The sequence below is a fragment of the Amblyomma mixtum genome, chromosome 9 (assembly GCF_055824585.1).
Source record: "Amblyomma mixtum isolate Tamu chromosome 9, ASM5582458v1, whole genome shotgun sequence".
In the NCBI taxonomy this organism is placed as follows: domain Eukaryota; kingdom Metazoa; phylum Arthropoda; class Arachnida; order Ixodida; family Ixodidae; genus Amblyomma; species Amblyomma mixtum.
Window position 1 is genome coordinate 45498487 of NC_143020.1, and position 8627 is coordinate 45507113.

General features: G+C 43.8%; 1 protein-coding gene across 1 annotated transcript; it reads right to left on the reverse strand.

Annotated features, from left to right (window-relative positions):
* Positions 1–6960: 6960 nt before the first annotated feature.
* On the reverse strand, positions 6961–8208 carry LOC149328877 (uncharacterized). The gene has a single exon (XM_089559124.1). The coding sequence runs from the start codon at positions 8206–8208 to the stop codon at positions 6961–6963; it is 1248 nt and encodes a 415-aa protein (XP_089415250.1).
* Between the last annotated feature and the right edge of the window lie 419 nt (positions 8209–8627).

Below are 8627 nucleotides of genomic sequence, written 5' to 3' on the forward strand. Positions count from 1 at the left end.
ATGCCGTCACTTGACAGTAAGTCATACCAGCCATGGGAGCTTGGGTTTGGGGGCGCATTCATGCCGGATAAACTCAAAATGCATTTAATAACGTTTGCTATGCGCCTTTTAGATGTTTTTTTGCAAATCCTGCCTATATCCTTACCCACAAAGAGTAAAATGCGTTGAGAGGAGTGCTACCAGTTCTTATTTCGTTACCGTAGACACTTTGAACAATGGCTGTGAGCCCTTGCTTCGCACAGTTTACGAACTATTGCTGTTCAGTCGTCACTGGGTCACTCCGTTACTCTCATCAATGGACTGAGCATCTTGAGGAGGAATATGGTGGGGAAAATGCTTTAAGATTGCCGTACCGTGCGATAAAGGCTTAATCGGTAAGCTCAGAATTTCCGCATATGCGGCGATTTTCTTACCGCTTTTGTTTTATATACCGGGTGTCATGTAAGAGGCCGAGCAATTTTTAAAAATAGGCTCTCTGACATTCAAAACCGCTTTTTTCGGTATAATATTTTCTGCTGTCTACAGCATCAGAATGCCGCCGGGTGGGTCGAATGAGTAGGCTGGTTAGCTAATATTAAACAATGAAGTTCGTAACTATTACTGTTAGCCTCCTTGTTTATTTAGAGGCGTACTACGCACGCAATGCAATATCCATATCAGTTTCCAGAATAGCGAAAACATATTTAACTTCAGTTCTGTGCCAAATATATTTTGCTGACATCACGCGAGGGTACGTGCGCTTTCGAGAAGCTTTCAGCAAAGAAGCGCCTCCAGTGTACGCGACCCGTCGAAATACGCAAATTTTTTTTCGGCCACAGTTCCACGGTAACAGCTTTTTCGAGCCTATGGAAAAAACTGATATAGAAATTATTTACAATGGGCTACTAGCCTCTCAATTTGGGAGGATGCAAGCAAAAAAGTTCGAAAGTTAACTATTAAGCGTTAGTTAACCAGCCTAGGAGGTAGAAAATCTTAGCTGTGCTGTGGTGAGCTACACCACTGACAGTGCTAAGCCGAAAAAAGCGCTTTTCTATGTCATAAAGAATATTTCCGAAACTTGCGGAATCTCGTAAGTGAAACTCTGGATAATGGCATAGTCTGACCACATGTATTGCATGTACTCTGTCCGGTGAGCTCGGAATGCCAGCTCCAGAAGTGTTTTCAGGGTAGCGTTCTCTAACTCTCCTTGGGGCTCGGTGCTCCTCTCGCTACCCGTCTCCCTGAAAGATGTAGATATATATATATTCACATTTGTTACCGTCCATTAAAAATTTGCAATTTACTTCCTTTGTATTAGGATGAAAAATCCTACTATAGAAATGGTGCATACTGGATAGAACAGCACAACACTCTAAAGACAGAAAAACAATGAAACAGCACAGACGAGTGCTGACTATCAACAAAATTATTTATTCAGAACAAAAAATATTAATAGCCGCAGTCACAAGATCCAACAGCTCCCTTGCACTCAAAGTACAATCTGAGAGAAAAACCACATCAACAGTATAGCGCAACACTTACAACAAAAAAGAAAAACGAGAAAACAACCCCCCCCCCCAAAAAAAAACAAAAAAAAAACGTCATATATGGTTGGTTGGTTTATGGGGTTTAACGTCCCAAAGCGACTAAGGCTATGAGAGACGCCGTAGTGGAGGGCTCCGGAAATTTCGACCACCTGGGGTTCTTTAACGTGCACTGACATCGCACAGTACACGCGTCATACGTATATGGTCAAGGAAAGGCAATTCTTACTATCAGAAAGGATGGCGCACTATCGTGCTGTTCTTTTTCTTTTTTGAATAAAAAAACCTTCCTAAACTTCCGCATTCTGGGATATTAAGGACGAAATAAAATGGTAGAGTGAGAGACTGAAGGTCTGCACAGTTTCTTGTTTTTCTCTTCTCTTGTTCTTATATGTTAGGCAACAAGCTTGAAAAAAATTAGTTTACATTCCAGAATTTCCTCTCTTAACTTCGATGCCATTTGATATGCAAAGAAAGTTTGTTTTTCCCACCGATGTCGATAAATCCGCTCCCTTCAGTTCGAAGCTCGTAAAAGCACTAAATTATTTAGAGATTCGGGACTTTCTCTAAAAATGCAGCCACAATGCGCACTCAAGAGGAGTGTGTGAAAGAAGTAAGGAAGTTTTCTACCGTTTAATGGGCTCATTTTTTGGCCTAGTCCGCCTGCATCCGAAAACAATAGCTTATTTGGAAAGACCAGGGCTGTTGTCAAAAACCAATGCTTGAATAGTAAATTTTTAAACAAAAATGAAGTCTTACATGTGCCTTTTTTCACGCCCTGCATTCGCATTCCTTTACTTAACGGATAGAGGAGAACGTTCTAAAATTCCATGAGTTTAAAAGGTGTGAATGTAAGAGACTTGCAGTAAAAGGCTGCAAAATGATGTTGCCCTAGCATTTGAAATGGCGGCGTGGTCGCCGAAGAATGCGGCGTCGGCGTTGAGGCTTCTCGGGAATGCACAGCGATGGGCAGAGGCCCCGATAATGACGTCACGTACGACGGCGCTACGTCTGCAGCGAAAAAATAGATGTCTCATCGAAGAACGCCAACGTCATCGAAGGTGGAGCTCATAAAGCATTGCGGCAATGTGCTAGCGAACACAGCAGACATCTGAAGCTTCGGCGATAACGACGTCACTACGAATTTCTTCGCACTTCCTCGATGCAGTGAGGAAAAGCCTAAAACTCAACGCGGTTTTAATAGACAATTTTGTCACCATTTTAAATGCTAATGCAAAAATACCTTGCATGCTTTCCCTAGAAGCTCCGTAGGCTCGAATTCTTGAATAACCTAGAATTCTAAGAAAACCATTTCAGGCTGTCTTTAATGAGAAACGTTGCTTACCACAAAACTACACTGACCAACAGCTTAGAACCGAAGCTACGGTATAAGCGCACCCTATGGATTCTGCACGTGGAATTGGGAGGCATGAAATCCTTCACCAACAGCATCCGAGAGATAAAAAAAAAAATTCAGGGTACGATCGACTTCGCTGATTGCATTTCGCGCGTGCTCGTACAAGGGCACATCGCAAAGAACACGTGGCGTGAAATGTTTTTGCGCCTCTGTCAAAGGGAAGATTTGGGCCAAGGGTTGCAAATATTGCCTCTCTCCCGCAGTCTCCCCCGTTTCTCGGCATAAACCAGGGTGGAGTAAAAGCGCCGCAAAGTGCATTTCCTGGTAATCCGTTCAATTAGCGACCTCTCAACGGCAGCACCCGCCGCACGTGTTGCACGGTAGCAGTGTGGGCGACACGTGGGCTTAGGTTGCATGTGCCTTCTTACAGTGCTTGCTACAACTACTCTAGTTTCTTTCTCCACAAACCAAAATTTTTAGAAGCGTGAAAAGAGGAGAGAATTTAACACGGGCGACAAAATTCTATTTTGACTGAATGCTTTCTTGCCTATGCGGCTTTTGTAAACGTCTTGTATTCTGAAATAACAACTGCTGAACCTGCCTCAAAAAGAAGACAGATATATTACGTTTACACAGAAGGCTTAAAATAAAGCTTAAGCTGAAAAAAAAACAACGGTAGAAAAGATGCTGAAAAATTAGCCATAAACTGTTCTGATTGAAATGATATGTACAAAGCAAAGGCTTGTGCATTGTACCAAAGAATGGGGCTGGAAATTCGGCGCCTCACATTAGGGTCCTTTTAGCTCATCATTCTCTTGCCTTCTCACAGACTTCACCGCAGTTATGCCGTTTTCGTTTATTTCATGATGTGCTACTACTTCCAGCGCCCACTCTTCACTTCACATCACTTTATTCACCTTAAATACCCTCTTCAGGGGGTATTACATAAGGGGTGGGTTAATATATTCAAAAATAATAAATACATGTCATTGCAGTATGATACAAGTGGTTACAGCGGATAAGAATGAAGATGGGCACGTGATGGCGGCTACATCGCCGGGGAGGGCATTCCAGTCAACAATGGTGCGGGGAAAAAAGTAACCTGAAAAAGTTGCAGTGTTCGATAGAGGCCGGGCGATCTGAAACGGATGTGCAGTACGGTGAGATACGCGGGTCGGATGAGAAATGTAAGGTGTTTGATTCAGAGTGGTATGGAAAAATTTGTGGAGCAAACACATGCAGGCGACGCGACGGCGAGTTTCAATGCTTTCGAGACCGGAATTATTCTTTAGAGATGAAACGCTGATCGCATATGAATATGCAGAATGAACGAAGCGAATGGCGCGGTTTTGAACTGATTCGAGTGCATTTGTTAGGTATATTTGGTGTGGATTCCAGGAGGGACTGGCGTATTCGAGTTTAGGTCTAATAAGGGTTTTGTAAGCTAGAAGTTTCACGTGTTGCGGTGCATGACGAAGATGACGTTTTAGGAATCCTAGAGATCTGTTAGCAGATGAGATGATTGTGGTAATGTGTGTTCGCCAAGAAAGATCGCTACAGAGTGTTACGCCGCGGTACTTGAACGATTGGACGCTTTCTATAGATGAGTTGGCAGCTGTATAGGTGAAAATAATGGGGTTGCGTTGACGGTGAAATGAGACGAGTTTGCATTTTTTAGCGTTTAGTGTCATTAGCCAGCGGTCACACCATTCATGGACGCGGTTGAGGTCATTTTGAAGAGCGACTTGATCAGAAATGTTAGTAACGGTACGATAAATTACACAGTCGTCGGCGAATATGCGAATGTTACACGATACTTGTGGCGCCAGATCGTTAATATATATTAAGAATAAAAGCGGGTCGAGCACAGATCCCTGCGGAAAGCCGGATGTTATAGGGAGAGTGCTTGAGTTATGATTGTTAATAGAAACAAACTGAGAACGGTTAGCTAGGAATTCTTTAATCCAGTCTAGAATATTAGGGTGCAAATTTAAAAATGATAGTTTAAGTAATAGGCGTTGGTGTGGTACCTTGTCAAAAGCCTTCGCGAAATCTAAAAATAATGCATCGGTCTGTAGGTTACGGTCGATGTTAGCATGCAGATCGAAAGTGAAGGTTGCCAATTGGGTCTCGCAGGAGAGTCCCCTACGAAACCCGTGCTGAGCTGAATGAAAAAAGTTGTTAGAATGTAGGAAGTTTATGACATGAGAATAGATGACATGTTCCATGCTTTTGCAAGGCACATTGGTTAAGGAGATGGGGCGGTAATTCAGTGGAGAGTCCTTCAGACCTGATTTGTGGACCGGAATGACCCTCCCAACCTTCCAGTCATCCGGTAGCATTGCTGCTGAAAGCGATTGCGACTACAATAATGAAAGGTATATGGCTGAAATGTGTTTGGTGTTTTTCAGTATTTTGGAGTTGATTTCGTCCACTCCAGCAGCTGATGAAAGTTTTATTCGTCAATATGGTTAGTTATGCCTTGCACTGTGATGTCAAGGGGTGGCATTGTTGGTAGTGTTTTAGTAGGCGGAGTGGGTAGTGATGTGTTTGTTTCGTCTGTGAAGACGGTCGCAAAAGCACGGTTAAATATTTCAGCACCTTCATCATCAGTGGCTTCCTCACCCGCGGCGTTTCTAATGGGTGTGTTGCATGCTGCTTGGGGGTTTATTATTTCCCAAAACCTCTTGGGGTTATTGGTTAGGATTTTTGGTAGATGTTTTTGAAAAAAGGCACGTTTGGCGGATCGAACTGCGGCATAATATGTATCTTCAGCTGTATAGTAGCGTTCCCATTCATCGGCACTTCGATTCCATTTCGCAGTATTATAAAGTCGTTTTTTTTTCTTTCTAATCTTTTAAGATCGTGTGAGAACCATGGTTTTTGGCGGTTTGCACGAAAGCTGATACAGGGAATGAATTTCTGTGATAGTTCGTTTATCTTGTTTTTGAAGACTGACCAGTTATCAATGAGAGTCTGGTGATGAAATACTGAATGAAAACAAGGCAGAAAAGCTTCTAGTTCGCTATTGATTGCTTCGTAGTTTCCTTTATCGTATAACCGGATGGTTTTCGTGAACGTTTGGCGGGAGGTGGGGGAAAACTTGAACGTGGCATGAATAGCCTTATGATCGCTTACTTCGCGCAGGTATGTAATTGATGATAAGCTTTCAGGGTCGTTGGTGAGTATTAAATCTAGGATGTTTGAAGATTCGTGCGTAACGCGAGTCGGTTCAAGCACCATTTGCCTCAAGTTAAAATTTAAACATTTGGTTGGTTGGTTTATGGGGTTTAACGTCCCAAAGCGACTAAGGCTATGAGAGACGCCGTAGTGGAGGGCTCCGGAAATTTCGACCACCTGGGGTTCTTTAACGTGCACTGACATCGCACAGTACACGGGCCTCGAATTTCTCCTCCAAAGAAATTCAACCGCCGCAGCCGGGATCGAACCCGCGTCTTTCGGGCCAGCAGCCGAGCACCATAGCCACTGAGCCACCGCGGCGGCCTTAAAACAAACATTTACAAAATCTCTAGCTTCAGAGTTACCTGCTGTTAGTGGGCCTACATTTTGCCAATCTATACTCGGGAAGTTGAAGTCTCCAAAGAGAACAACTTGTGCAGTGGGGTATTTCTTTGTAATTTGATCTAGAGAATCGTTTAGTTTAGGAGCGAATAACGGGTTGGTGTTAGGGGCCCTGTAGCACACGCCAAGCAGAACGGTTTCCGGTGAAGCGCTGCATTTTATCCATAATATTTCTAGATATGAAGTTTTGTTAACAAGGGAACACGAAATTTGGTTGTTAATAGCAATAAGAACACCTCCTCCGCGTTTGCCCTGACGATCTTTTCGATAAACGGTAAAATTCGGCAAGTCATCTAAAACTTCATTATCACTGACGTCGCTTGATAGCCACGTTTCCGTTAGGATTAATATGTTGCTGCCAGAAGATAAAAGGAGATTAGACAAGGCTTCGCGCTTTGGAAGGAAACTGCGTGCATTGGTGTAGATTATAGAAAAGGAAATATTAACTCGACAGTTAGTCGGCGGCTGCTTGCGCGCTTTCCGACGGCGAAAAGATTCCTATGGGATTTCTTTGACTGACTGCGTAGCTTGGTCAAAGATATACCGTTTCGGCCCCATGTGCAGCGTTTTGTAACGGAGGGAAAAGGGTGCAGACTTGGTCCTAGCAAAGGCCACAAGGTGTTTTCGTGCGTTTCGAACGGGTAGAGAAAAATCTTCGCCAATGCTGAAACCAGTGTTTTTAAGCTGAGTGCCTTTCGAGAGTATGATCTCTTTTGTTTTGAATGATGACAGCTTCACTATTATTGGCCTTTTGCGGTCATTGCTGTGGCGGCCGAGGCGGTGTGCGCGCTCTATTTCTTTAGGTTCTATCACTAGGTTGAGGGTGTCAAGGCAGTGTCGAATGATTGTTTTTTCTGATTGGTCATAAGACTCTTTTTCATTTGGGTCCGGAAGGCCGTAGAATACCAGGTTGTCTCTTCTCGAGCGGTTCTCGAGATCGTCCAGACGCGTGTTCAAATCAAAAAGCTGCTCTGTCGTTCTATCAGCGTTTACTTGAAGTGTTTCCACTTCGGCTCGAAGGGTGGTAAGGCACTCGCATTGGGTTTCGTGGTCAGCAATCCGTTTGCTTAGGGCAGATATTGATTTATCAGTTGCTGCCAGTTGACTTTTGAGGCCCTGCACTTCAGTGATAAGTTGTAACTGTCCGGAAGACAGCTTTTGTAATTCAGTCATAATATCATCAAGATTAAGTGGTCCCGGATTCGTTTCAACGTCGCCCGACAGTAGTAGTAGAGCGCGAACGACATTTACACATTCAACAGCAAGTTCAAGGCAACACTGCGGGCTCGGCAGCTGTACCAGGCAATAGTTGCTAGTTTTCTTAGCGAAAAGGGAATCACCCACCTGCATAGCGAAGGTAAGCGGATTAGCGGCCTGTGCAGTGGCACAGCCGCAGAGCCCACAGTGTGCCGAAGGTGGGTGTCGCTTTTTTATAGATGACGTGTATGATGCTATCGGTGACGATGGTGACGCCGATGCAGCCTCGTTGGTCCGGCATACGAGAGGTGGCGCTGCCAGGGGTTCCGTATCGTTGGTGGCGACCAGTTGCAAGGTACACAGTTCATCTTGTTGATATGGTGTCCGGTTGTCAGCTGCGTAGCCGGGTGTCCCGATCGTCAATATCGGCAGGAGAGCAAAAGTGACTATTTCTTGCGTTTTTTTTACTTCATTCTCCTTTTTGCGCCCCTTCCTTCCTTTACTAGGGCAGAGATTAAGTAAAAAGTATTTTTTTTCCTGAGAGTGCATGTTTTCCGAAAAAACAATTTTTTTCTCTTAAGCGCTCAGGTAGACGTGCAAAGAAATCAACGGAGAGCAATCGTCGTAAAGTATGCTGGTAGCTTCATATGTTTAATTAAAGCAATAAAAAAGCGGTTCGCATTCTTCTTTCCTTGAAAATAATTACGACTGCAATAAGTGATTTTACTCACCTCCAAGGAATGAACAATATGCGTTTTCGTGTTGGAAACATAAGCCATTCTCTTTCTCTTAGCGTGTCAACTGTGGGCACAATGTCCTCCTTTTTTGTGTAAGCCATGAGCCTATGCTAACTCGTGTATTTCTGTCAATCACGGCAAATCGCTTCAGCTCTTCTCCTACCTCTTCTAATCACAGACCACGTCTGCTTAGAAGTTTCCCGGAAATAACGTGTAAATTTTGGCATGTAC

What these genes read in the sequence shown, in the direction of transcription:
- LOC149328877 (XM_089559124.1), bottom strand. Translation starts at nt 8,208, where the DNA reads ATGCACTCTCAGGAAAAAAAATACTTTTTACTTAATCTCTGCCCTAGT.